The 26,568-nt window shown below is 49.2% G+C and overlaps 1 protein-coding gene across 1 annotated transcript; it reads right to left on the minus strand.

Annotated features, from left to right (window-relative positions):
• Nucleotides 1-2,745: 2,745 nt before the first annotated feature.
• Nucleotides 2,746-23,568, minus strand: ATP12A (ATPase H+/K+ transporting non-gastric alpha2 subunit). Its single transcript, XM_002691870.6, has 22 exons — nt 23,301-23,568; nt 20,521-20,580; nt 19,552-19,755; nt 18,441-18,554; nt 17,361-17,495; nt 17,126-17,243; nt 16,593-16,861; nt 15,308-15,506; nt 15,067-15,176; nt 14,047-14,181; nt 11,640-11,832; nt 10,619-10,794; nt 9,815-9,951; nt 7,461-7,611; nt 6,922-7,090; nt 6,677-6,831; nt 5,439-5,562; nt 5,167-5,312; nt 4,448-4,581; nt 4,229-4,330; nt 3,742-3,833; nt 2,746-3,653 (listed from the first exon to the last, which is right to left on the minus strand). The coding sequence occupies exons 1-22, from the start codon at nt 23,523-23,525 to the stop codon at nt 3,625-3,627; spliced, it is 3,177 nt and encodes a 1,058-aa protein (XP_002691916.4). The 5' UTR covers nt 23,526-23,568; the 3' UTR covers nt 2,746-3,624.
• Nucleotides 23,569-26,568: the final 3,000 nt, after the last annotated feature.

Consider the following 26,568-nt stretch of genomic DNA (forward strand, 5'->3'; position numbering starts at 1 on the left):
TCCCTCACCTCTTAACTCACCTTGTGTCCATTCTTGTCTGGGTATCCTCCTAACCTCCTCAGAGAAGCCACACTGATCTGAACAAGTGAACTGGAGCAAGTCTCCGCCTTTGCTAATAATCAACAGCCTGGTGTTGTGTTTGTAATGAAACCGAGCCTGCTTCCCATGGCCTGAGACCCTATAAGATCATATTGTTGCCCATTTCAACAGCTGCCTGATGAACCAGTCTTCCTGTTCTTGCTACATGGCACCACCCCTTCCTCCTGGACTTCTCCTCTCTGTGCTTCTTCACCTCAGAAAGGACTTTCCTGACCACCTCTTTAAAGGGGTCTCACCCACCACCCCATCTGATAACCATCTAAGCCTCTTATATATATATATATATATATATATATATATATATATATATACACATGTATCTATATGTATATATATGAAGCCCATGGCTCAGTGGTAAAGAATCTGCCTGCAATGCAGAAGATGCAGGAGACATGGGTTCAGTCCCTGGGTCAGGAAGATCCCCTGGAGGAGAGCATGGCAACCCACTCCAGTATTCTTGCTTGGAGAATCCCATGGACAGAGGAGCCTGGCAGGCTACAGTCCATAGGATCACAAAAAGTTGGACATGACTTAGTGACTGAACAACATAGTAGACAGATCTTTAATACCCTATTGATAGCCAAGACATTCACTTTATTGTTACTGGTAGGAATATCAATTGATATAGCTTATATGAAAATAAATTTATCAAGAGCCTTAAAAATGCTCTTAATGCCTCAATCCATTTTGATGAATCTATTATAAAATAATGAGATGCTGTATAACATTTAGTGACAAGATAAAACCTTAAAACAAAAATGATTACCAGTAGGAAATAGATGAGCCATCGCACAGAGGGGATATAGTTAAAACACTCTCAGTATGGAATAATGTATAGTCATTAGACTCACATCCTCAATGTTAACTAAAAGAGCAGAATGGAAAGCTTTATATTTCAATTCTGCCTAGAAATAAGTATATGTTTAGAAAAAAGACTTGATGGACATGAGTTTGAGCAAGCTCTGGGAGTTGTGATGGAAGGGAAGCCTGGAGTGCTGAAGTCCATGGGGTCGCAAGGAGTTGGACACAACTGAGCAACTGAACTGAAAGAAATAACTACTCTTTTGTTTAGTTATAGAACTTGGTAGTTAGATTCTCGATGGTTTTAATTTTATTTTTACTCTTGGATATTCCAAATTTTCTAAAATGAATTACAATGTCAGGACAGAACATTGTTTTAAAAAATACTCTATAAACCCAGCCTTATCTCTACATCTGAGTTACTCTGCCATATCAATCAGATTTAAATTAACTGTTACTTTCTCTAAAAAGTATCCAGGCCCTGGTGGGTCAATGAAGTCGTCCCTCCAAAACAACAACACAAAGCAAAACCCTCTGAGGTTTTATTGCCTCTTTTCTGTTTACAACTCAATAAACAATGAGTTTATTGATACACCAGTCTCATTTCTGTGATTCTTTAAATTTTTTATTTACTCATTTCACAAATATTCGAGTGTTAATTTTTTACAAAGATAGGTATGTACAATACTAAAGTTATTCCAGACAGGGTTCCTGCTGTGAAGAGATTTCTACTTCAAACTGAACTCCTCTCAAGCTTAATCCAACCCCATGATAAACCTCTTGTGGCTTTGTGCTCTATCTGCAGCGTCCTTCACTGGCTCTGGCAGGACAACAAGCTGCCAGCCATCACAGCAGGGGGCCATCAGACAGCCTGGCAGGAAGAAAAGTGAGGACAAATGGTTCATAGTTGAAGTTTTGGGACCATCACTGCCCTGTCAGGACTGGAATGAGAAGGCTGTCATAACACTGCCTGGAAAGGGTTCCGGGTCACTGAACCACTGACATCATCAGAGTAGTCCAGGGATAATCGTGTGATAATTGTGGCTGAACACAGAGATCAAAACCCTTAAGATTAGACTCATTATTTTAACTTAAATACACACACACAATGACACAGTGCATTATCATCTATTTACATGAAGTTACAATGACAGCTCTGAGAATATAGCAGTGAATTGTGGCTCCAAGACTCCCTTTGCTTGATCTAGAGACACAACTCAGCACCATCAGCAGCAGGACGTCCTTGTTTGTGTGAACGATGGAGGAGAGGCGATGGGGCAGCCCACTGAGTACAAAAAGTTTACCAAGTGTCATTCCTGTTAAATGAGTGTGTGCTGGGTATCAGGTGATGATGGAAGGCCTATGAAAATGGCTTCCTCTCTCGCTCTGCTGCTGGACTCTCCGAAGAAATTCTGACTTAAATGTGTGCACATATCAGAGAGGGGGCAGAGCAGGGATGTTGTGAGGGAAGAGTTCAGACTTTCCTTGGAAAAATTAAAGGACCAAAGAAGTAAAAAAAAAAAAAAAAGTTGAAATTACATCTCATTTTTTTTTTCTGTCCTATGCTATGCATTTTGTTTCTATTATTGTTTAGTCTCTTAAGTCGTATCTGACTCTTTGTGACCCCATGCACTGTAGCCCACCAGGCTCCTCTGTCTGTGGGATTCTCCAGGCAAGAATACTAGAGTGGGCTGTCATTTCCTTCTTCAGGGGATCTTCACAACCCAGGGATCAAACCCATGTCTCCTACATTGGCAGGTGGATTCTTTACCATCTGAGCCACCAGGGAAGCCCTGCTCTGCATTTTAGACAAACTCAAATTAATTAGAACACCACTCTCAGGCCTGGTTTTATAAAAGATCTTTTACTTGAAAATGAGGCCTCTCTGGGATACTAATATGGGTGTAGTCACATATGTTACACATGAATAAAGAAACTTACAGCATGAAACAAAAAATGTGTTGCAGAGTGCTATGAACTGTCTAATAAAGAATAAATATTATGTGTTAAACCACAAGGTTCCTCCACTGAGGTTCAATCCTGGTAAATGAAAACCCCCTTGGGTTACGGGAGCACCTGGAGCTCCGTTCTGGAACTGGTGGTGGGTGGAGGGTACCGTGGAGGAGGGAGGGCAACGAAGGACTGTGAGGAGCTGAGAGGCGGGTTGAGGACTCTTAAGGATGTCTCAGGGTCAAACTGATGTCTTCCAAGTTGCTGTGATGTAAACCTGCCATCACCTCATCCTTTTGCAAACCTCTAGCTGAACTAGCCTTTTCTGAGCAACATGACTGTGAAATAATAAATTCTCTGGGAATTCACAGGAAGGGAGGGCGCTGGACTTTTAATAGAGTGTGGAATGGAGGTGTGAGCAGTGCTATCTAGAGCTTAAGAGTCAGGGAGACCCTTAATCCAGCAGATGTCTGGATTACCTGACATTGTTTAACATGAATGAGCTCTACAGACATTTAAACACACCATTCTTCCCTACACCATTACCTTGAAATTCATGTATTTTTAAATAAGGACATTGATATATAAATTAAAATCACATATAAACACTGAAATCTGTTTTAAATTACAAAATATTAGTGAGTGTCTTTCCTACAGTTCTTTCTTTTCTCGAACACATTCCGACGACATCCCCACGGCAGCAGTCACCCAGCTGGCGCCAGAAGGTGAAGAACATCGCCATGTGCAGCTGGAGGGGCTTGGGAAGCAGGTGTCTTAATAATACATGTTCTTATCCCACCAGCCTAAAGGAGAAAGCAGTAAGTGAGAAACAGAGGAAGGTCTGCTGGAGCAGATCAAGAGCCCCCAAGTCCCCCATACATTAGTACTCACTTCCAGGGAAGAGTCTGATGAAAAACTTCCGCACCTCATCATACACCCAAATCAGAACTGCATGTGGCACAGCCACAAACCAGTACTGAGGCCTAGAGGGAGAAAGTGGGTGGCGTGAGACCCACACACCCACCCTTAAGTGGCTGAGCGCCTCATTCATTCCCCTTTCTAGACTGGACAGAGCAACCCCACTGGGTCACACAGCATAGAACCCCAAGGTTTCTTATTTAACTGGACTGTGACCACTAGAAACAGTGTCTGCCTGAGAAGGGATCTGTTGGATGAAGGTAAAGATGGGATGGTGAGGGATGGAAAACCCACCTCCTCTTCTGAAAAAACTAGCAGGTCAAAGCCTCATACTGATTAAAAGAAAGAAAAAAAGAACAGTTTCACTTTCTCTCTTTGGAAAGACTTGAGGGGAAAGACTTGTTAGGCTGTGACAACCAGATTGGGGCCGGTTCCTCCCCGTTGTTGCAGGGAACCTCACCGGAGCATCGTGAAATTCAGGGCCTGGATGGTTCCAAGGCCATAGGAGAGGATTAATGCGATGATAATCTGTGAGGCAATCCCCACCCAGATAACTTTATTTCTGTAAGACACAAAAGCAAACAAATTCTGAACTCCCAGCCCCAGGCTCACATGCCCACATGCAGTCATCTGGGCAGCAAAGGCCCAGGCTGAACCCCCAGGACAGTTGCACCAGTACCTGAAGAGACCTTGCTGGAAGATGGAATTCCTCCGGGTTTTCCTGATGATCAAATCTGCTATTTGCTGAATCATGATGCTGACAAAGAATGCTGTGTAGCCCGTCCATTCTAGGTATTTCCTCTGGAACCTTGTCTGTCAATGGCCAGAGAAGAGAAGACCATGACGCCCCAGATGGACACCTCAGGGAGGTGTTGGTGCCTGTCTACGAGCCTTGACTCTCTTTCCCCTCCCCATGATTGAGAGAGGGTTACTTTCTGTGTTTGGCAAGAAATCTATGGATTAGATTTATGGATTTTAATGGATTTGGCCCAGCTGTGGCACTGCTAGCTGCTCCTCCTCCACACCTGAAGTGTGCTAATCGTTGAATCGTGTCAGACTCTTTGAGACGCCACGGATGTGTAGCCCACCAGGCTCCTCTGCCCATGGGGTTTACCAGGCAAGAATACTGGATGGGTTGCCGTTCCCTTTTCTAGGGGATTTTCTGAAACCAAGGATTTAAACCCAGGTCTCCTGCATTGCAAGCAGATTCTTTACCATCTGAGCCACCTGGGATGCAAGCTAATGTAAACAGGTGAGCTCTAGACCTCCAACTTGAGAGATGAGCCGAGCCCGGCAGAGGCAAGCCACTGTGACCACAGGGCCCTCAAGGAAAACTATTACTTCCCCTGTCTCCTTACAGCCATCCAGGGAGGATGCCGCCAGCAACCTGGCCCTTACCCATTCCTGTCCGTAGCTGTCTTCCAGGTCATTCACATTGTCGTTCTCCCACTCCACCCGCAGGTGGAGGATAGCGCTGGGTAGAAAGCCCTGCTGCGCATACACGGTGAAATACGTAACAAAGGCCCCCAGGGCCTGCATGAGGCCTAGAAGAACAGGAGAGGTTCTGTACTGACCCCAGAAGTGCTCTGCCTCACTCTCCTCTGGGCTCCCCCAGCAGCCCACCCCGCCCCACAGGGGAAGGTGGGTCTCTGGGCAGCCCCTCCTCGCACCGATATGCAGGTAGGAGTACAGGGCGAGTGGCGCATTCACCAGCCTGTCCTTCTTCTTGTGGCGAGGCTTCCTATTCATAATGTCGCTTTCAGCTTTCTCGTAAGCCAGGGCGATGGAGGGAATCTAGAGGGGGAGAGCAGCATGAGGCCCGACCCTGAAATGCTAGATGGAAGGAAAGAGTGGCAGCACAGCCAGGGCCCTGATGTGTGGGGGGGTGGTGGTGGTGGTGGTGGTGGCAGTGGTGCTGGTGGCATTACGGAACTGGTCCATCCAGGGTGCAGACAACAGGGTGTGCTGTCTGCAGAGAAGACAATCCACCTGTGTCTGATCGCCTGACCATCACCCTGTGCTGCCATCTCTAAATGATCTAGTTATAAAGCACTTTACCTTCCCACCACTGACCAGTGGTTCTCTCCCAGGTCCTCCCCCTGGAGGGCAGAGAGCCCAAATTTCTAACAAGTTCCCTAGTGATACTTGGAAGAACCATGGCAGTGGAGATAAGAAGAGCAAGCTTGCTGCACGCTCTGGGGCTTCAGCTCCCCTCTAAGGTAGAGATGCCCTAATATCCCTGGACCGTGGAGGCTGCCCAGGTGTCATGTGAAATGAGGGGTAGGCAATGACCTGCAGAGCTGTGAGTTTTGCTTGCTCCCCAAAGCCTCTGTAAGCTAGAGCCATGGGAGTGATTGTCACAAAGCTTCCTAAGGGGATTCGTTCTAGCACAGGGGAGGTTTTAGGTGATACTACTGTAGGTCTGTGTGAGGCTTCACAGTGTTATTAATGGCGGCTTCTTACTGTGTTTGGTGGGGGCATCCAGGTCACAGATTCTTTTACTTAACAAGGGGCAGCTGTGGGTTATCACTTCAGCCACTGGGCCCCAAGCAGTACAGGGACTATTTTGGTGACAGCTCTTCAAAAAAAAAAAAGGGGGACGCACATGAGCTGGAACTGACCTATGGCCTGTTTTTTTGCAAAGGTGAAGAACTCATGTGTTGAAAAGTTCTTTTATGAAGTGAAGTGGTTTTAATTTTCAAACACTTGATAGATCTCTCTGGTCCTGTGCTTTGAAGCGTGGTTGGTGGACCAGCAGACTCAGCATCACTTAAGAGCTTGTCAGAAACCATCACGTTGAGGTCTGAGAAGCACTGATTAATCCATCTCCTGCCTTTGAAGGTAATGACACTGAGGTTTCCCTCACCTGGGGAAGTCATCAGACCCTGTTCCCTTTCTGGCTACTTACTATGTCTGTGCCTAAGTCGATGAACAAGATAGTAATGGTGCCAATGGGCAGGGGAAGCCCAGCAATGATGTAGATGAGAAAGGGGCACAGCTCAGCGATGTTCTTGGTCAGCGTGTATGCGATCGTCTTCTTTAGGTTGTCAAAGATCAGGCGACCTAAGCAGAAGACATTTCTCCCTATAGGACTTGCGCCTCATTTCATGGGTGGCCCCAGCCCTTGCTAAGACCACTCAAGACCCTACTCACCTTCCTCCACCCCTGTGACGATGGACGCGAAGTTGTCATCCAGCAAGACCATGTCGGCTGCATTTTTGGCTGCATCAGAACCTGCTATCCCCATGGCGATCCCAATGTCTGCCTTCTTCAGAGCTGGGGAGTCATTAACTCCATCCCCAGTCACAGCGACCACAGCATCCTGCAGGGATGGCAGAAGGTTGTGGGAGACGGGTAGAGGAGGTTAGTGAGCAGCCTGGAGGTCTGCTGCATCAAAACAAAGGCCCGTTTTGGGTTGGAGGAAAAAGTTTAAGATGGGAAATCCCAGAAGTAAGAACAAGCTCCAAATAAGATGTGTTTGAATGACCAAAACCATATGAATCCAAATTGTAAAGGTAGACCCCTGGGGAGCAAGCAGGAGGGTCCCTGGGTGGACAGGGTCAGCCCTGATAGTTGGAGATGTGGGGTGGTGACCTCACCAGAGCCCTAAGGGGGGGCTAAGGCTCAGTGCTGCTTCTCCCCACAGAATGATGACAGACCTAGAAGGTTCCCCAGGTGCTGCATTCACCCACCTGCCTCTGACAGCCCTCCACGATGATCAGCTTCTGCTGGGGGGACGTCCGGGCAAAGACGATCTCCGAGTGGTTGGCTAAGAGCTCATCTAGCTGTTCCGGGCTCATGTCCTTCAGCTCCATGCCGGTCACCACAGCGGCCTTAGCATCCCTAGATGGGCAGGAGGAACTGGGTGAGGGCCTAGGTGGAAGCTGAGGTTAAAATGCTATTCTGGGCAGGAGGTGGGGTGAACCTCTTTGGTTTTACCTGGAACCCCAAGTCCTGACTCATCTGAATCATCTGGTGGGATGATGGGGTGGTGGGTCTCTTTTCAAGACAGTGAACTAAGGCTGACAGGCATTGCCTTGTGTCACATGACAGTAGGAACAAGTCAAGTAGCCATTTCTTACAGGCATGGGTGAGAGGTGGCACTTCCCAGGGCAAAGCTTTACTCAAAAGAAAAGGAGGTAAAAAACTGCCTATTTGTACATTCTGAATCCAAGAATCCAGCTTTTGCCTGAACATATGGGTGACAGCTCTTTGTTTATTTCAGACTCACGGTGTCTACTATGCAACCAGCTATGTAGGGAGAAAAGTTAACTGAGGTCTTCCTGAGGAAAGCTTTTATTTGCTGCTTATAAAAGTGAGGTTCTAGGAACTACTGAGACTGCAGACCTGACCATACTGTCCCCTGGAGCACTGTCCAAAGGAACATCCAGCAGAGCCCAGATCCCCACTTAGTCTGCAGGGCTAGGGGCAGCCTGTACCATACGGCCCCTCTGACTCCCCCACAGCACCCACGCTCTCATTTCCAAGTCCCCGGCTCTCAGTTCTGAACCCCTGACTCTGTGCAAGCCCTCACAGATCCCACCACCTTTGCCAGGGGTGGGGGCCTCTAGCCTTCCCTTCCCTTGGCGAACATTTCAGCCTTCAAATCTCAGCTTAAACGTTTTTAAGCACAAAACACTGCATGCCTTTTTGTTTACCTTTTTAAAGTTTTGAGCTCTTTTTAGGTCTGCTTCTCTTTTTTTTCTATTGGTGCTAAATATTGAAATTCTAGCACTTGACTCAAACTATAGGTTTTCCTATATTCTGGTAAAAAAAAAAAAAAAAAAGAGGGGAGGAAGAAGCAAGAAGGAAAGCCTTGTTTCCCTTCCTCCCCTAGCTATGAAAAGTTCTTCCCTGATCATGAAGCTGCAGTTGATAAAGTGGACAATTGAAAACATTCACAAAGTAACCAACCCTCTCTCCTGTGTGGTGACTTGTAGGAAAAAGTAAAATCCTACTATTTCAAAAAACAAAACAAGTATAACGTCCTTTCACAGACGGACATTATCACCGATGTTATCTACACAAAGGAGCACTGGGCCACCTTAGGCTCCAGACACAAATGTGTGCCCAGAGGCTGTTTACCTGCTTGGTGTCCTAACTGGTAATTTGTTGCCCTGGCAGTCACTTATCACCTGTCAGCTCTGTGTTCCTAACAGGTATAACTGTTTGGGTAAACTAGGATATGTTCTTGGGTCTTTTTCGCCCACATGCATCAAAGTATAATAAAGCAATGACATTTATTTTCCAACTAAGACTTTGGAGACTTTGATTTAAATGATCAACAGTCAGGTTCCCACCGCCAGCACCTCTGTGCCTGTGCTTATTTCACCGAGTTTGTTGTTGTTTATTGCTATTTAGTTGCTAAGCTGTGTCCAACTCTTTTGTGATCCCACAGACTGCAGCCTGCCAGGCTCCTCTGTACATGGAATTCTTCAGGCAAGAATACTGGAGTGGGTTGCCATTTCCTCTTCCAGGGGATCTTCCAGACTCAGGAATGGAACCCATGTTTCCTGTGTCTGCTACAATGACAGGTGGGTTCTTTACCAGTAGACACCAGAGAAGCCCTCCATTCTATTTACAACCAAATAAAAAGCAAAGAGAACTATGTTTCCATAGCAACACATTATGAAGCCTAAATATTAAACACGGAATAAATAGTCAAGATGCAGACTAGGGGCTCAGAGAGCACAAAGGGTTCTCAATGTTCCTGATTATAAACTGCACCAATGACAGGTAATTTCCTATAAAGTTTCTGCTTCAGTTTCCTCACTCTAAATTCATCACTGAAGTTTTCAGATCTACTTCACTGGGCTGAAATATAGGTCATTTTCATGGTCTCAATACAGTGGCTGGCACATATCAGGTACTCAATAAAATTTTGAGTAATGACTGGATGTAGAAATTACAGAGTAAACCAGCCAGAAATGATAGAGTAAACCAGTAGATCACGTTTGGCAAAAAGGGGTCTTCTCCAGACAACTCTTTAGAGGCAGTAGGGTCTGTGGTAAAGGCCTGAGTTCTGCTGTGTGGGTTCTGAACTCACTGCTTGTTAACTTGCTCCACAGGAAGGTTGAGGCGTTTGGCAATGTCTTCCACCGTCTCACTGTTGGCGGAAATGATACCGACGCTCTTGGCAATAGCTTTGGCTGTGATTGGATGATCGCCTGTAACCATGATAACCTAGAACACAGACAAGGAGACAGGCATGTGGGTGGTGAGGGACTCTGTTGCTCAGGCGAGCAGGGATGACTTGGTTTTGCCCACTCCACCATGGCAAGGGGCCACTGTGGCTTGCAGTCCTTGATCTTTAGGTCAGAGAATCACCTGTCTCAGAAGGACACATGGATCCCACTGGATCTACCCTTGTTTCTAAACCTTACATTTCCTCCTCGGACCTAGAGGAAGTCCTTCCCTTTGGCGTAACTCTGTGAGTGGGCTGACGGATAGCTCCTTCAGCATCTTCATGATGCTCCACAGCCTTGGAATTAACACAATAATGGAATTCAAATTTTGGCTTATCATGAGGGAAATGGAATATGGGAGCTGGACCTCAAGATTAAGTAACAAAACCTTTTATTGTCTGTCGTGGTCTAGGGTGATGTGGTTACTTCATGGCTTTATGCTCATTGCAATTGCACTTGTGGTTTATTCCACACAGACACAATGACTATGCTTTTATGGGACAGTTACTGAAATCTTAGTACAGTGAAAGTAGAGACTTAAAAAAAGGGGAATTATGACATTTAGGGGAAGAGACCTAAATACTGACTCTCCTATGACAGACATTCCTAGAAAGGAACTCAGCATCCGTGGAAGATGTGTAAAGTCAGGGATGTGCAAGTCCCACCTTGATCCCTGCGCTCCGGCACTTGGTGACAGCATCAGGTACCGTGGACCGAGGCGGGTCAATCATTGACAAGAGGCCCACAAAGCAGAAGTTGGATGTAGGGAAGTTCACTGCGTCTACATCAAATGAATACGTTTCTGGAAACTCGTCTGTCGGTAGGTAGAGGTGACAGAAACCTGAAATGGGTATGAATTTAGGAGCTGGTGAAACTAGGATAAAAAAATGATGAAAAAAAGAGGGAACATTTTCATACAGTTTCAGTCCTTTGTGTTTTACCAGTTTAAGAGAATTGATGTCAGTAAATCTGGCGGCTCAGATGCTAAAGAATCTGCCTGCAATATGGGAGACCTGGGTTCAATTACTGAGTTGGGAAGATCCCCTGGAGGAGGGAATGGCCACCCACTCCAGTATTCTTGCCTGGAGAATCCCATGGACAGAGGAGCCCGGCAGGCTACAGCCCACGGGGTTGCAAAGAGTTGGACATGACTGGAGTGACTAACAGACTTTAGAGTTTACCATAATTGTTCAGTTCCTTCAGTTACATAACATGTTGTTTTAGGAAAGACATGTTTCATCCCCAAATCATTTACTCTGTGCCCGTTAGGTATGCTCTGGAGACAGAAAGCCCAGGAGTGGACAGCCTGTACTTCTGAGGAGGTTGCAGTTTACAAGTGGTGTGGGGGTAGAGACAGAGACATAAAGAGATGAAGAATGGGGAGCTGTGCCCAGAGGGTCCCCTCCATCCATTCCCATGTTTGTCTCATGCTGTTCCCTCTATGTGAGTACATTCCCCCCACAACCCTTCACATCTATCACTCAAGGTCCAGACTGTAATGTAACTCCTCCCATAAAATCTTCCCAGACTTCTGATCTGCAAGGGCCCCCACCCTCCTACGCCATCACACAGTATCCCCTGCATGCTGACCACATTCTCCTTTAGGATATGAGTGGACGCCAGGGCTACCCCGCTATACCCCAAGCCTGCTTCGTTTTGCCTGCCAGTGGGATCCCGCTCTCTCACCCAGCACGCGCTCCCCTATGCCGCCCAGCTCCATGTAGGCCGTGTGGAAGGCCTCGGCAGTGCTCCTGTCCAGAGGCTGCTCCTGCCCGTTGACCATGATGGTGCTGCACTTCTCCAAGACCCGCTCGGGGGCCCCTTTCATCACCACGAGGAAGCGCTTGTCATCTGGGTCCTCGGTCTCGTGGATGGAGAGCTGCGGGGGAGGGATCACGCATGCTCAGTGCGGCATCGCGGGTAAGGACACCGTCTTCACTGCTGCTGCTGCTGCTGCTAAGTCGCTTCAGTCGTGTCCAACTCTGTGCGACCCCATAGACGGCAGCCCACCAGGCTCCTCTGTCCCTGGGATTCTCCAGGCAAGAACTGTCTTTACTACGAAGGGCCTAAACTGGACAGAGCTTTTCATGAGCAAAACATCGCTTTCTCTGTGGTTTCTGTTTCTACTCTCTGTGATATGTAAAGAAGAGTGTTCTCTGCAGGCATGTTCTGTCCTTTCTACTTCATGCCCAAGTAATATGCAGAGACTGAAGGACTTCCTGGCAGTCTGGTGGCTAATACTTCGAGCTGTCAATGCAGGGGGCCTGGGTTCCATCCCTGGTCAGGGAACTAGATCCCTCAGGCCACAACTCAAAGAGCTCACGTGCCAGAGCTGTTTTGTTTCTTCGAGTTGAATGATGCCCCAGAGACCTTCCAAGGCTCCTCCTAAACCACCCTGCTCAGTGCCGAGTGCTGCGCAGGCGTGTGAATATAAGGTGACTCTAAAGCACCTCAGAGCTCCTTGGACTCTTCTGTGGGACCCACTCCTTTCTAGCAACTCCAGGGAGCCCACTTTCTCCATTAACGATCTGTACAGGAGGCCTCACAGAACCTGTTCTTCCTCTCCCCAAAGAAGACGGAGCCCCAGCAGGATTCGAGTCTTGTCTGTGGTTAGATGGCCACCCGCCTAGGCTGAGCACACCCCTGGGGTCTGCCCAAGTCCTGGCTCTGGCCCTTGCTGGCTGTGTCCTCTGTTTCCTCATTCTTGACTACCTAGTAGAATGGTGAGGAGTGTGGAAATCAGCAGTTGATAGCCATGATTACTACTGTTATTTTAGGATTGCTAGTCATTCTATTTTCACTTATGTTTTGAACAGAGATCTGAGTTCCTCTACATCTTACATCATACATTTTGTTAGTTGTCTGCTTTGCTAACCATGACTCTTTACTGGTTAATTATCCACAAAGACGTTTGCTCCACAGTAATTTTCCAGTTCTAAATTCCTTCCAAACACAATGCGTGCGTAATCACTAGAAACTTGCACACAAACGTGGTCATCCTACTTACATAATTTAATGTTATGCAAAGACTAAGTCCTAGAGAAGGAAATGGCAACCCCATCCAGTATTCTTGCCTGTGAAATCCCATGGAGAGAGGAGCCTGGTGGGTATGGTCCAAAGAGTCGGACACAACTGAGAGACTAAACAACAACAACAAAAGACCAAGTCACAACACCCCATTCTTGCTTTGGAGTCTCCGGGGAACTCCACCTGTAGCAGCACTTTGTTCCCTGCCTGACCTGAGGAGGGTGGACATGGCTGCCTGCTGGCTACCCTAGTGGGAGGGGAGACAACCAGGCAAGGGTGGCCAATCTCCCCCTGAGCAACAAGGGGTGGAGACTCCTGTGCACTGCCGGCAGGGCAGACATGGAAAGCAATGCTTTCGGTCCTCACTGGTCCTCACAAAGGGCAAGGTTCACCCAAATGGCCTGAACTGACCACCTGGCCTTTGTGTTGTGGTAGAAAAAGCATAGACTCAGGCGTCAGACGGACATGTGAAGACTTAGATGCTCAGGTGGCTCTGGCCACCTCAACACTTTCTAAGGCCCATTTCCTTGCCTGCAGTTGGGACTTCACCTGGTCCTACCTTCAAGGCTTATGGTGAAGATTACATGAGACCAAGCTTGGAGAATGCCTGGCTTCTCCTGACTGCCCCCCTCACTCAGCCTGTCATGTTGGGGGGTGTGGCTGCTGGCTCTCCCTGTGCCCAAGTCACCAGGGCGGGCAGTGGTGCGTTTGTGTGCATGTTATACAGAAAGGCCACGTGTGGGAATGGCAGGCCCCATAGAAACCTTTATCTTTTCTCTCCTCTACTTGTTCTGTGTTTACCAGATGTTCAGGCTTTGCATCTCTGAGGACTGTTTTTAAAGTCAAGTGTCATTCAAAACACATACTGACTAAAGGATACCTACAAGTGGAAATGCTGCTCTAGTGATGATAAGGATTCAGTGGCTACTAAAGCCCATGAGCCCTAGAGCCTGTGCTCCACAACAAGAGAAGTCACTGTAAGGAGAAGCCTGCACACTGCAACAGAGACCCAGCACAGCCAACTATAATTAAAAACCAAAAGATTCAATTGTGAGGGGAAAGTCACCTGAAATTTGTTGGTTGAGTTAAAAGGGATTTCAGCTACTTTGCGGTTTCTTTTTCTAATATCCATCACGTTACCCAGCATGACCTCTGAGAACTTCAAAAGAGCAGTTTCTGAGGCATCTCCAACCACAATTTTCTGTGAATCAAAAGATATAAGTAGTTGCAGCACATAATCAGGTTCTTCTGTGGTTATTTTCAACCAACCAATGTGCAACCTAAGCTTACCAAGTACCAGAGGGAGAGAACAGTTATCCCATAAGAGACAGATTTACTACTGTTAGTGTTAATTGTGTCTGACTCGGGACTGTAGCCTGCCAGGCTCCTCTGTCCATGGGATTCTCCAGGCAAGAATACTGGAGCGGGTTGCAATGCAGGAGACCCAGGTTTGATCCCTAGGTCGGGAAAATCCCCTGGGCAAGACTACTGGAGTTGGTTGTCATTTCCTTCTCCAGGGGATTTTCCCAACCCAGGGATCAAACCTGGGTCTCCTGCATTGCAACCCGCTCCATTATTCTTGCTTGGAGAATCCCATGGACAGAGGAGCCTGGTGGGCTACAGTCCAGGGGGTCGCAAAAGATTCAGACACGACTAACGCTTACAACTGTTAACTGCAGGGCGCCACCTGCTGGCGATAGGGGAGTTCAGACAAGTTAGAGCCCTGAGAGTGGGAGTTTTCATGGGAAAAAAGCAATGAACTTGATCTTGGAGAGGGGCAGGGGGTGTTCCCTGGAACTTTGATTGTATCTTCTTAGCTGGTAAAGAATTTAGGGCAGTAACTTAAAGGCACAATCATTTTCAAGAAAGAGACTTTTCAGAAGACCTAAATGAATATTTTGAGAACTTTTAGATTTCTTAAAGTTAGTGACAGTGAAAAGGGTTCCTACAGGTCTTGTGGTTAGATTCGCTCTCACAGAACAAATGCTACTTAGTTGCAGAGATTAAATAAAGCACCAGATCAGAACAGAGAAGGTGACTTCACTCTGCAAAGTGCCTGCGGCTGAGACTGTTTGTGGGGTTTCACCTTCATGATAGGGACGCTCTCCTGTCCAGGTCTGAACTCAGCGCGGTTACACAGCGTTATGATCCTTGACAGGGAGGCCCAGGTCGCAGAGCTTTGGTCAAAGACTTGATCTGGAAAGAAGAACCATGGATGCCGAAGGTGCCAGGCTTGTGCCAGTGAGCAGTATTGTTCACCCATGGCCACAGACCAGCTGTGCTGAGCCCACCATGCAGGGCCAGGCTGGATGCACCCCAAGGCTTACTCGATTGGTTTTCACTAGTGTCTGCCACGAAGATCTGGTGGTCGAACCACAGATGGGCCACTGTCATCCTGTTCTGGGTCAGGGTCCCGGTCTTGTCTGAGCAGATGATGGAGGTGGAGCCAAGAGTCTCCACTGCCTCCAGGTTCTTCACAAGGCAGTTCTTCTTGGCCATTCGTTTTGCTGTCAGTGACAGAGTCACCTAGACAGAGGAGAGAGAGAGAGAAGCTTTGAGAAAAACCACCATGCTGAACTTGGGTTCAATAATGTAGGAACAGTTACAGCTGGACTAGTTTCAGGTATAGTTACAGATGCAGTAAAACTGCACCAGACCCAGTGGCTGAGAAGGCATATAAAGCTTGCATGTGCTCTCTCTCTCTCATGTCCCTTTACTCCTTGAGGAAAATGATCCTAAGGGATCCACAGGTAGCAAAGCCTGGCAAGTGTCAAGTCAATACAAAGGGGGCTTGGCTGCTGAGCGCCCGTGGATCACAAGCAAGAGCGTTATAAGACAGACTTCAGCCACTATGTGCCAAAGAGCTTGCCCCAAATGGCTTACCTGTTGCTTTGGGGAATCAAGAAACACTTGTTTCACTTTAGGATCTCCAAATGTTAATAAAGATTCTTGGATCTCTCTGAAGCCCCCAGATCTCAAAAGGGTTCTTTAGGCTCCAGCTTGGTCAAATTACTGTCTGCTGGAGTCAGAGGAGACAGGCAATAACACTTCTGTCTGTCTTTGCTTAGGACGGTGCCAGGAGCAGAGGTATGAATCCTCCCCACCTGGGGGCCTTGTTTTAGGATGAGTTAGGTCCTGACACAGGGAGAACCAAAGTTAGACCAGGGGCAGAGCGGAAAGTGCTGAACTGCTCTGCAGGATCAGACAGGGAGTTTGTGTCTCAGACTGCCTCTGAGAGGGTGAAGTGATGTGAAAGTGTACCTACATCCCTCAGCTGTAGAAACTGCCAAAGTATTTTTTTTTTCTTTTAAAAACTGTGGAAATGCAGGGAAGGTGTCAGGCTTCTAGAAAATTTCTAAGTGGTGGTTCAAGATTGTTTTATCTAGATCTTAAGGGGCAAAGTATCATATGGGATTTGCAGATAGATCTCTGAAAATGAAAACACAAGTTTTCAAGGATAGTTCATTCAGATACTAACAGATGACAGTTCTCTTTGTCCCTCTAAGAGACAGAACATCCTATGACTGGCCCTGATGCAGCAGACTCAGCCACGGCAGAGCAGGATGGCACACTAGCAGGGTCAGGGTACGGCCACTAGCAGCACAGACTCACAGTGACAGTGGCCAGGAGACCCTCAGGCACATTGGCCACAATGATGCCAATGAGGAAGATGATGGAGTCCAGGACATAATACTTCATGGACACTGCGATGATGAAGAAAATGACGCCGATGGAGACTGCCACTCCTGCCACGATATGAACAAAGTGCTCGATCTCGATGGCAATGGGCGTCTTCAAGTCCTTGACTCCTGAAGCCAGCGAGGCGATCTGCCCAATGATGGTGCGGTCACCCGTGTTGATGACCATGCCAGTCGCTGTGCCTACAGGTGGAGCAGACATTTTATTCCAGGAGTCCTCAGCGAGGAGGGACCATGGCCTCGCATGCTCCTCTCTTTGGTGGCTCACATGGCCAATCAGCACATGACACTACAAAGGCCAAACACCAGCTCTCTAGACTCCTCAATTACACATTTTCTCTTGGAAAAGTTTAGCGGCAAGAGATGGTAGAGAGAGAGAAACATAAAGCTTGACAAAGGAGAAAGGCTATGAGAGGAACCTGCAGTCCTGCAAGCTACCAGACCTACCTTCCAGACAGGTTGTGGAGAAGAAGGCAATGTTCTTGGTCTCCAGGGGACTTTCATGTGTGAACTCACAGGAGCGGGCCTGGGGCTCTGACTCCCCGGTGACAGATGAGTTGTCCACCTAGGAGTTTTGAAAAGAGTTCAAGGTCAGGCAACTTGTTCCCTTCTTTGGTTACACTGAGACCTGGAAAGACCATAGCACCACGAGTGTGACCCTCAGGGCACCCATGACACTGACCTTACACCCCTGAGTGGACAGAATTCTGACATCCGCAGGGACCCGGTCTCCACCTTTAATCTCCACTATGTCCCCCACCACCAACTGGTCAGCAGGAATTGTCTTCTTCTCTGAGTCTCGAATGACAAGTGCTTGCTGCAGAAGAAAATCATGACCCAGGCTTCAGATCCCATCCGGGAATGATGCTGGCCCTCCTGCATGCTCCTTGTCCCCCACAGGCTCAGGAAGGAAGGCACAGGAGTGCATAGCTGTCAGAATAGCAGACAATGAAGCCAAGGCTTCTACTCAGGTCCTAAAGACCCTAAGAACTATTTTTCTTGAGTTGGAGCTCACGGAGATAGCCTTCGATCCAGAAAATGCTGCCATGGGAGGTATAGCAAAGCCACTGTCAGTTCTGGGCCTGACAGACAGGGGGACCATTAGGATGAATCATCCTGCTGGGAAGTCCAGGAAGAGTCCTGAGGTTGAGCTAAAGGGATCAATGATCTCGCTCAGGTCATATAGCCTTTAATGGAGTGAGAGATGGGTCTCTGCTTCCTAACACAAGAGATTCCACCCAGAGATCACGCCTCTCAGAAGCTCTGCAGCCCAGTGAGGGTGTGGTTCTGACACCCTCAGAGGGTGTTGCTGACAGTGGTGTCCCCAGAGGACCCCTCCCAGGTTGCTGGAGGAGGAGGGATCTGAGGCCTCCCACACTGGCAGCATTCGGGGGCAACATGCAGTGAGGCTCAGAAATGGGAGTGAAAAGACTGATGGTTTAAAGAATGACAGGTTGGCTCCCTTGGCTCATGAATAACTTCTGTCTGAATGGTTCACCGAGCTGAGGAGCAGCCACAGGAGATGCCAGGCAGTGGCTCGTTTTTCTGTCCCATTCTGCTCTTGACTGAGCATCTTCCTCCACCTTGCCTCACTGACCACACCCAGGAGGGAACGGGGGCTCCAGAGAGATTAGGCCAGTTGCCCAAGACTCCGCAGACAGCAGGGAGGGGTCCTAGGCCGCCAAGCCATGCCCTCCCGCTCCCCCCATCTGATGCTTGCTTGTCTCAAGCCTGGAGACACCAGGGAGGCTGTTACACTTGCCTGCGGGATCATCTTGCGGAAACTGGACATGATGTTGGTGCTCTTCGCCTCTTGGTAATAAGCAAAGACCCCGGTTAGAATGACGACCAGGGCAAGCACGGAGCCCAGGTACACCTGGGTGAGGAGGGCAGGCATCAATCAGAGAAGCAGCATCAGGAATGAGCCCAACCTGAGGGCCAGGGTGCTCCACGGGCCAATCAGAGAGATGGCAGTTGTGTCCTGATGTAACTTGCAGGCCATACAATTCACCCATTTGAAGTTTATAACTAAATGACTATTAATAATTAACACAGTTGTGTAACAATCACCACAATCCATCATTCCAGTAAGACCCCTTGTACCCACAGCAGTCACTCTCCCGCCCTGGCCCAGCCTGGGCAGCCACTGATCTGCTGTCTGAATCCAGCACTGGCCTGTTCTGGACATTTTACACCAATGGAATTGCACAGAATATGGCCTTTTGCACCTGGCTTCTCTCTCAGCATCATGTTGGCTGCTCTAGCTCTGTGGTTTGAAAGTGAAAGTTGCTCAGTCGTGTCCAACTGTTGTGACCCCATGGATTATACAGTCCATGGAATTCTCCAGGCCAGGATACTGGAGTGGGTAGCCTTTCCCTTCTCCAGAGGATCTTCCCAACCCAGGGATTGAACCCAGGTCTCCTGTATTACAGGTGGATTCTTTACCAGCTGAGCTACAAGGGAAGCCCAGCTTTGTGACCCCTAGCTTTGTGGTTTGGTCCTACCTTACTATTAGACACACAAGTTCTCCACGGTAAAGGGAGAGAATTAGCTTTGAGGAGATAAAGCCCAAAACACCTCACATGGATGTCAATTTTTTTTTCCCCACATAGGAACCAATCATGTATTGCTCTTTTAAAAACTGATGCTCACACTGCTCTGAGACACTAGAGAGTCAGATATACTTTCTATTTTATACCCGGAGAAGTTATTGATTTTCTCCAACTTATGCAGTGATTGGTCAGTGGTAGACCCCTGACCCCAGCCCAATGCTTTGCCCAGGGAAGGCCTTGCATTACAGTGCTGACCCTCACCACCCTACCCACCCCCACCCCCACCACCAGCAAACCCGGGAGGAGCCCCCAGCGCCATACATTGTCCAGGGAGGAGGCGTGATCATTGGAATACTGAATCCCGTATGCGATCCAGCACAGGATGGCTCCTATCCACAGGAGGATGGAGAAGCCCCCCACCATCTGTTTGAGGAACTTGATGATCTCTGAGGTTTCCTTGGGGGGCGTGAGGCTATTGGGCCCATGCTGAGCCAGCAGTTCAGCAGCCTGGGCACTGGAAAGACCCTGAGAAAGCAGAGGGAAAAGAAGCAGGAGTTAGACGTTTCTCCCTCCTCGGGCTGGATGTCACATTTCTGCAGACTGTGGGCAGCTGTGACTATGTCCCAGCTCAGTCACTGTGCCATCTGGGGGTCTCATTGGATGAACTCCACCATTCTCCCGGCACATCCTGTAAACTGTGGGACAGGGTGTATGCCCTGACACCTTCCCGCCAGTGTTCCTCTCTTGCCCCTGCGTCCTCTGAGCCCAGGCTCCGCTGCTCCTTTTTGCCTTCCTCTCTGTAGGCCAGTGAGTCACACAGCACATATTTCTGTTCACTCAGAACAGATGTATCCAAATCTCCTGGTGTTAAGACACCACATCTTTAAGTTTGAATTCGCAGAATAAAGCAGCACTTCTGCGATGGGAGATTTTAGGAGGAGTGAGGTGTCCCCCCTTCTTGGAGGAGGCCTGGACACGACCTGAATACTTCCTGGGCACAGGGTTTGAAAGCAACCCTGGACCATGACAGTGAGGAGGCACTCAAACCTTCCAGGGGTCACCATGGCTCAGCTGCAATCACAGTCAAAGAACTGTCTGTGACCAGACACATAGCCCAGCAGAGGGCCTTGTCATGCCTGCGGCTCAGGCCTGCTATTCTTGAGGTTAATGAGCCTCCTCTTGCAAGGTGGGCACGTGGAGGACTGGCAGATCACTCACAAGCCTCAAGCACACAGCCTCTTTGTATGGTCCCTGATCCCCTCCCCTGTCACTGGTTCTCTGATGACTTACCGTAATGATGTTTGTACTATATTTTGTCTCCAGTTCCTCTTTGCTGAGTTTGTGGTCATGCTAAAGTCCATGAAAAGAACAGAGTGAATTAGATAATTCCAAAAGACTTGAACCCTATACCCTGACAACCCCATGAAATCTGGGAGAAACACTGAGGATGGGAGAGGGGCCAGGAAGTATAGAAAGAAGGAACCTTTGTCCCAGGGGTTCCTGCAGTGAGAGAAGAGAACTTTGCTTCAGGAGAGCTCACTGGCCAGTAGATTTTCTGGCCATCCCTGGAGAGTTCAGACTTGACTTGCCATTTACCACGTGGTAGCTGTCCTTAGTTTTTATGAGTAAAGCAATGCATTTCACCTCAGTCTGGTCTCCAGCACATGCAGATCCTAGCACACCCATCATCCAGACACCAGTGATCTGGAAACTCAACTCAGACCTGAACTGCGGGATTAACGCAGAGCGATCAGCAGTGCCAAACCATTCCACGTGTACTGACAGTTCCACACAGCCCTCACCAGGCAGGCCATCTGGGAGAGAGAAATGGGTCTTTCCTTCCTTCAGCACTTGAGGCTCAGCTCGCTATCAGACAAGCCCTCAGATTAAAAACCTGCCAAATAAATACCAGGGGGGCGGTGGGGGGGCCACACTTGCTAACTCTGCCACAGAATTATTAAACTAAAGCAGAGCTTCTCAACCTTAGCATTATTGACATTTTGGGTCAATAACTCTGTTGTGGGGACTTCTGCCCACCAGCACCCTCCCTTTGAGAAGCGATAACCATAAATATCTCTGGACATTTGCTGTGGCACCCAGGGAGCAAGTTCCCCTGTCCTGTTCTGTCCTGTCCCTTTCAGAATCTCTGGGCTAAAGGGCTAGAAATCTCTTCCTGTGGCAAAAAACCCAGCACTCAGGATCCTAAAACTCTGACTGTCAGAGACAAAAATTTATACTGTGGTACCAGAACCATCTCTTTTCTTAAAGCAAAAATGTTTCACGTTACAGAGTTAGGGTTTGTCCTGTGCTTAAGTCAGATTGGGCCTGCTCTTCTATTCACTGTACCAGTACCCCCTGAATATGACATTTCTGGGGAGCCATAGGATTAAGACATGGTTCTGTGCATAGTATGCCAAGTTCTGGGCAGAGAAGAGTTAACATGATTAAAGTCGTTGCTTTCATGGACTGACCTCAGACTCTAAGGGGCCATACTGTACCATCCTCCCCACTAGCCTGACTCTCTGGAGATGAGAATTGGGAGGGTGCGGATGTGAACTCTGCTGGAAGAGCACAGGGCAGCACCAGGTGCCTCAGGCTTGAGTCACCTGCTTGTTTCTTCAGAAGCTAGGGACACTGCATTACTCATCAAGGTTCTAATTTTCTGGAGGGGTTGGGATGCAAGGGCACCCAAGTACGAAGTCACAAATTACAGGATTCCTGTAAGAAGGTTGCGAAAAAGAGGGGAAAGGAAGCTGTTTCTCAGCAAAGAAGCAAGGGAATACTCCAGTCAACACCATGGAATTATTTGTCTATATTTTCCAAAAAGGCTCAAATTTCAAGGAAGGTTCTCATTGTAATTAACAGGCATATGATAGAATGGATATATATTCATGTTATAAACAGTAATTTCAAGTAAGACTAGTTATATCTTCATCCTTAACTGCTAGATACATGTAGGAAATAAGAATGACTATCTTAGCCTTTCTCCAGTTTCTCTGTAACCCTCTTAACAACTCTAAGAGGTAGGTACCATTTTTAATTCCAATTTTTCAAAACAGGAAACTGAACTTCAGGAAAACAGATTTGAATTCAGATCCAAGTCCAGGGTCATCAGAACGTACATGGACAAACACCTTGCGGCATGTGTTGTTTAACGAGCTCTCCAGGTAAAATAAAAGAGCTCTGATTTGCAGCAGTCACATCTCAAGCTACTAGTACAGTACCAGTCGGCTTGCCTGAATTCCGGAATGTTTAACAACCTGCTCTGTGGCACACAAGAGCTCACAGCACTACCAGCTGCTCAGAGAACCACAGCTCTAAAGTCTGCAGTGAAGTGCAGAACAACCCGCATAATCTCAGACTCAGGGCAGGTTTCCATTGGCATTCCTAAGATGTAATCAGCCACATTTCAGTTCTGGGGATGTTCTTTCCCAGGGTGGCCAGCTTTAGTAGTAACAGGACTTCACATCCACAAAGCACTGCCATTACAAGAGACTCTCACCTCACTTTCCCCCTGACAGACCCATGAAAATGGTTTGTTTCCCATTTTACATAAAGAAAACGGAGCTTCAGAGAAGCTAGGTAGCTTACTCCCTGAACTGGAACCTCAGCTGAGCCCAAGGCTGCCTGAAGCCAAGACCAACTCTTCCTACCTACTGAAATCCTTTCTCATGGGGCAAATATACCCAGAAACCTAGCAAGTTTAGGGGCTTTCAGTTTTCCTCCTGGATAGTTCTGGCTGATGAGATAGTTTAATTTCATAGGCTACTAATATCTCAATGAACCAGCAGGGGAGAGGTCTGGGCAGTGCCTGTGGCGACTGGCTTCAGAGGAGCCCTCCCTGGGCGTGCCTACAGCCTGAATGCAGGAATCTTTGGAGGGCCTGACCCCTGGGCAGATACAATCACACCATTTTTTTTTTTTCTTAAAACAAGGAAACACATGTCAGGGATTTTGAAATTCTTAAGACTGAATTTTTCTTTTGTAAGAAGTGGGTTATAGGGGCAAGCTGTCACCAGGGCGGACAGTGCTCAAGGGCACCCATTTGCTCAGGGACCAAATCAACTGACCAGATCAAGTTCTTTCTTAAGCTCCTCTTTCTGGTGGTTCTTTTTGCGTTCCAAGCACTTGTTTTTCAGGCCCCTGGACTTCTTGCCATCCTCCTTGTCTGTTTTCTCAATGTCTTTGGTTCCACTGAGCTCCACTGAGTAAATTTCTCTTTTCTGAAAGAGAAGCAGAGGTGCAATGTTGGCCCAAGGTAGATGGGTTTTCTGAGGCAAAGCAGGGGCCCTCATGGTGGGTGGAACTTACAAGGAAGGGGCCCTCCCCCCATCCCCCATTCCCAGTCCCTCCTCCTGGGAGTTCCCTACAGCTCCTCCAAATAGCGCCTGCAGCGCCTTCTCTCTGCTCTCCTCTTCTGAGAAGGGCTGGCTGGGTGGGTTCCTCAGAGGACCCCTCCCTGGGCGAGGAAGTTCATTTCCCCGACTCAGACAAGATCCCTCCGAGGAGGGGCAGGGTCTCTCTAGTGCCTGGTCCCCACGGGACACCAGCGCGCCCCGTGTCTGGGTGGGGGCACCTGGTCCCCATGGGACACTCCAGCGCTCCCGGTGTCTCGGAGGGGGCGCCTGGTCCCACAGAGACACTCCAGCGTGCTCCGTGTCTCGGTGGGCACGCCTGGTCCCCGAGGGACACTCCAGCGCGCCCCGTGTCTCGGAGGGTGTACCCACTGAATTCCTGAACCGCCGAGGGCAGGACGGCGTCAGGACCATAGAGCATCCGCTCCGTCACCAGCCCTACGCCGCCCTCCTCCGGCTCCGCGGCCCCTTCCCGCGTTTGGGTCAGCATCTTTCTTCACCCCACCAGCCCGAGTTCCACGGCCTCCCGACCGGCAGCGGAGAGAACTGAGCAGAGCCCACCCGCCCCTCCTCCCGCCCCGGCGGCACGCACCCGGTTCATGGCGCGGGTGGGGGGGGTCCCGTCCGGAGGGCGGGCCGGGCACGTGGCGGGGGTCCCGTCGAGCGAGGACCGGGGTGCGGGGTCGCGTTGGGCTGGCGGCGGGGTCCTCGCTCCTTCGGGTGCGGAGCGCCAGCGCAGCCCTGCAGGTGGCTCGGCCTTAAAAGCCCGGCCCCGCCCCCGCCAGCGCGCCCCACCCCGAGCCCCGCCCCCGTCCCCGGCCGCGGGCAGAGAGCCGGGTGGGCGTCGGGTCCAGTGGGCAGTGCGGTTCGGCCGCCCGGACCTGCCGCGCAGAAGGCTCTGGGGAAAGACCCCGCCCGCTTTTCCCCTTGAGACTCGTCAGATTGTGAAAAGTCCCAAGCCGGGTGGGGGTGGGGGGAATTGTAGCTCCTCGCATTGGTCATTCTCTGGGTGTCCTGGCATCGAAAGGCCCTGGGCGACCCGAGAGCGGACTTCGATGGTCGCCGTTGGGTCAGAGCGAAGTGGGGAGTAAACGAGAGCCCCCACCCCGACCCCCAGAAACAGCCCAGTTACTTTCAGGACCCAGATGCGGATGAAGGGGTGTGAGGCCCGAGGGTTGAACGAGGTGCCTTAGTGGCACGCTGGGCCGGGGATCAGCACCCACCCTCCACCGATGGGGGTGAAGACCTCTCCCTCTCTAAAGAGGGATGTCCACATCCGCCGTTATTTCTCCCTCTCCCTCCCATCCTCTTCCTTCCCTTCTTTTCTTTCCAAAAAGGCAGAGTTGGAACTCAGTCTCCACCCCCTACCCCTGTGGAGCGGGGGCAACGGCAATGAGTCATAACTAAGTCCTCAGGGACAGGAAGACTCCGGCAACATCTAGTTACAGATACCTATCACAGGTTCCTTAGCGTCCCACCTCCAGCAACTGCGTGCTTCTGTGGAGTCTGTGTGAGGAGACACAGACTCAGTATGAAACTTGCTTCCACTCTGCCAGGAAGCCAAGAGGAGGGGTCTGCAGGCGCAGAGTGGCTGCTGCTGCTCTGTGCTTCTGGAGCCCTGGAGTAGAGAATCAGGACACCCAGAGAGAGGCCCCTGGGTTCAAGCCTGGAGTTCAAGTTTCAGGAGCAAGCCTGATTCACACTGACTCACTTAGAGGGTCAGGAGAGAAGGAGGTGGGGAGGGGGGGTGCCGCGGTTAAAAATGAGTAAGTTGGAGCAAACCCCTCTGAGAAGATGGCTGTTAGTCTTGCCAGCGTCAAGTTTGGAAGATTCTCAGTTGCCACCAACTGGATGGCAGAGAACACTGTCCTGCACAGATCTGGCTACTGCTGTTCTGCCCTCGTGGCAGCCTCTGATGCCTGGGTATGACCTCTGCAACTCCCTGCACGCCCACCCTAATACCCTAACTCCTGCTCCATGCCCCTCTGCTCCTGGAGGAGGGTGGCCTCCAGGCCTGTGTGATGCAGGCACCTACAGCAGTCCTCACCTGCTAGAGACACAGACTCACCACTCTCAGGTCCCAGGGGCTATCAACCTTGACCTCCACCCAGTTCTGGTGAGCTCTCTTGGGCTGGCTGGAAAGATCAAGGTCCAAACTGGGACACAGTCTCAGCCCTGGACTGCAGTAGCAGCTTCTAGTGAAGCGGTGGTCTCCTGTCCTTGAAAAGAAGCCCATACATGTTGGGTCTCCTCGTGGACTGATCTGAGTGACAGATATTACATACTGGGACATGCTACCGTGATACGTGTAACTATTCCTGGCTCATTTTAGCCCATTAATACACAACATATTTGAGACTGCACTAGACATAGGGGAGAAATGGTACTAAAATTATGTTATTCTCTGCCCTGGGGGAAGTTAAACTTGAGTTGAAGAGGCAAAATTAACAAATTGTAAATAACTGTAAATGAGCCAAGACAGAATTTAGCACTAAAGGATCTAAGCTCTACGTGCTTCAGGATTTTGAAGATGGGGAGATTTTATTACTTTGAGTTAGTTTTCCAGGTTTCTTCTCTCCCTTAGCAACCTCCACGGAAGGTGGAGAGAAGCAGGTGGGTCTGTGCGTGTTGGTTACTCCTCCTGGTCCCTGAGAGGCCCCTCCTGGTGCAGTTCGGGGGCGGGAGAGGACATTGTCTTCTGGCTCCAAGGTGGAGGAAGAGGCGGTTCCCTTCTGGCCTCATGACCGGCGCCCTCTCCAGCGGTGTGGCAGCTCCACACACCTGCCCGTCCTGCAAGCTTGTGACTGGGCAGCGTTTCCCCACCCGCGAGGGCCGCCTGGAGTCATAATTAAAAAACAAAAACAAACAGAACTTCGGCTGGCCCTGCTTCAGCACTGTTTCCTCATTTCTTCATTTTTATGGGCGTATGAACATCCTGCAGGAAGGAAACTGGCTTCCAGAAGTCAGCACCTGTGATGTGGTA

This window comes from Bos taurus, chromosome 12 (genome assembly GCF_002263795.3).
Source record: "Bos taurus isolate L1 Dominette 01449 registration number 42190680 breed Hereford chromosome 12, ARS-UCD2.0, whole genome shotgun sequence".
NCBI classification, from domain to species: Eukaryota; Metazoa; Chordata; class Mammalia; order Artiodactyla; family Bovidae; genus Bos; species Bos taurus.